The sequence below is a fragment of the Chinchilla lanigera genome, unplaced genomic scaffold (genome assembly GCF_000276665.1).
Source record: "Chinchilla lanigera isolate Chin_1 unplaced genomic scaffold, ChiLan1.0 scaffold00046, whole genome shotgun sequence".
Classification (NCBI taxonomy): Eukaryota; Metazoa; Chordata; class Mammalia; order Rodentia; family Chinchillidae; genus Chinchilla; species Chinchilla lanigera.
The window spans coordinates 3,673,781-3,674,903 of NW_004955447.1; the positions used below are offsets into that span (position 1 = coordinate 3,673,781).

Below are 1,123 nucleotides of genomic sequence, written 5' to 3' on the forward strand. Positions count from 1 at the left end.
TCTCTCTTTCTCTTTCATTCTTTCCTTGTTTTCCTTCTTTGTTTAGGGAGACCCACTACATTATCACAGAGTATGGCAAAAGCAGAAATGTGGCTCATTCGATCCTACTGGGATTTGGAATTTCCTCGCCCCACCTTGCCAAATACTGAGTTTGTTGGTGGACTCCACTGCAAACCTGCCAAACCTTTGCCTAAGGTAAAATATCTCTGTTTTTCTATTGTTTTGTTTGTGTCTGACTTTTCATTTTCACCAAGAATAATCAACCATGAACTAAGAAGAGTTGCTCAAACTGAGAGCTAAGCTAGGAATGGGATAAAGTATCCTTCCAAGAGAAACTCATGTTTCTGTAGTATCACAAGTTTCCAAATTTGATTGAAATCTCAAAGCTGACTAAACAGGCCTATTTTATATGAGGTAATTAGTGACCAGATAGTTCAAATGGATTAAGTGCATCTGAAAGAGGTATTGTGTATTCACAGAACCACTACATTCAAGAGAGTTATAATAGGAATTACTTAATAAAGAAGTAAGAATATTTTTCTTAATTCAGTTACTGGATTAGTTTCTAGAGAGGCAAGACTATGGAAGGGGGAAATTGAGGAAATTCCAAGAGCTCAGGTACCAGATAATATTACTTAAACTAGGATTTTCAAACTGAGGACTGCACCTACTCATATAAAAAGGCCGGTAACCCCCTAAAATAAAAAAATAAATAAAGAAAAGAAATCAGGGAAAGTTAAAATGGATGGAACTTTGACATATCTTTAGGACTAAGTGATCTAGAATTAATGTTCACTCTTGAGGCTTTTGTGATTTGTGTTATCACTGATTCCATTGCTTGTTTAGTATGTACCATGTAGTCTTGACAGGTAATCTCATCCATTAAGAACTGAAATCCAGTGTTGTACTATCTAGCCAAATTATAGAGAAGAGCTATCCTACAGACTTGTTTTAAATTAATGAACATGTGCAACTATGATGACAGGAAGCACATGAATAACGTGTTAAATAGGATATATTTAAGATAACTTGTGCCAATAATACCTTTTAAAGGTATTTCAAACAATGAAAATTCATGAATTTTACCACTAAAAAGAAAGATATGAAATGGTTTTTTTTTTTT

General features: G+C 34.1%; 1 protein-coding gene across 3 annotated transcripts in view; it reads left to right on the plus strand.

The window, feature by feature from the left end:
• The window catches only part of LOC102006178 (UDP-glucuronosyltransferase 2B17-like), a 104,742-nt gene that overhangs the window by 2,498 nt on the left and 101,121 nt on the right, over positions 1-1,123 (plus strand). For all 3 annotated transcript variants that reach the window (XM_013518531.1, XM_005392814.2, XM_005392815.2), the window contains exon 2: positions 47-195. In XM_013518531.1, coding sequence (XP_013373985.1) covers positions 47-195 — 149 coding nt within the window. The remainder of the gene's footprint in view (positions 1-46; positions 196-1,123) is intronic.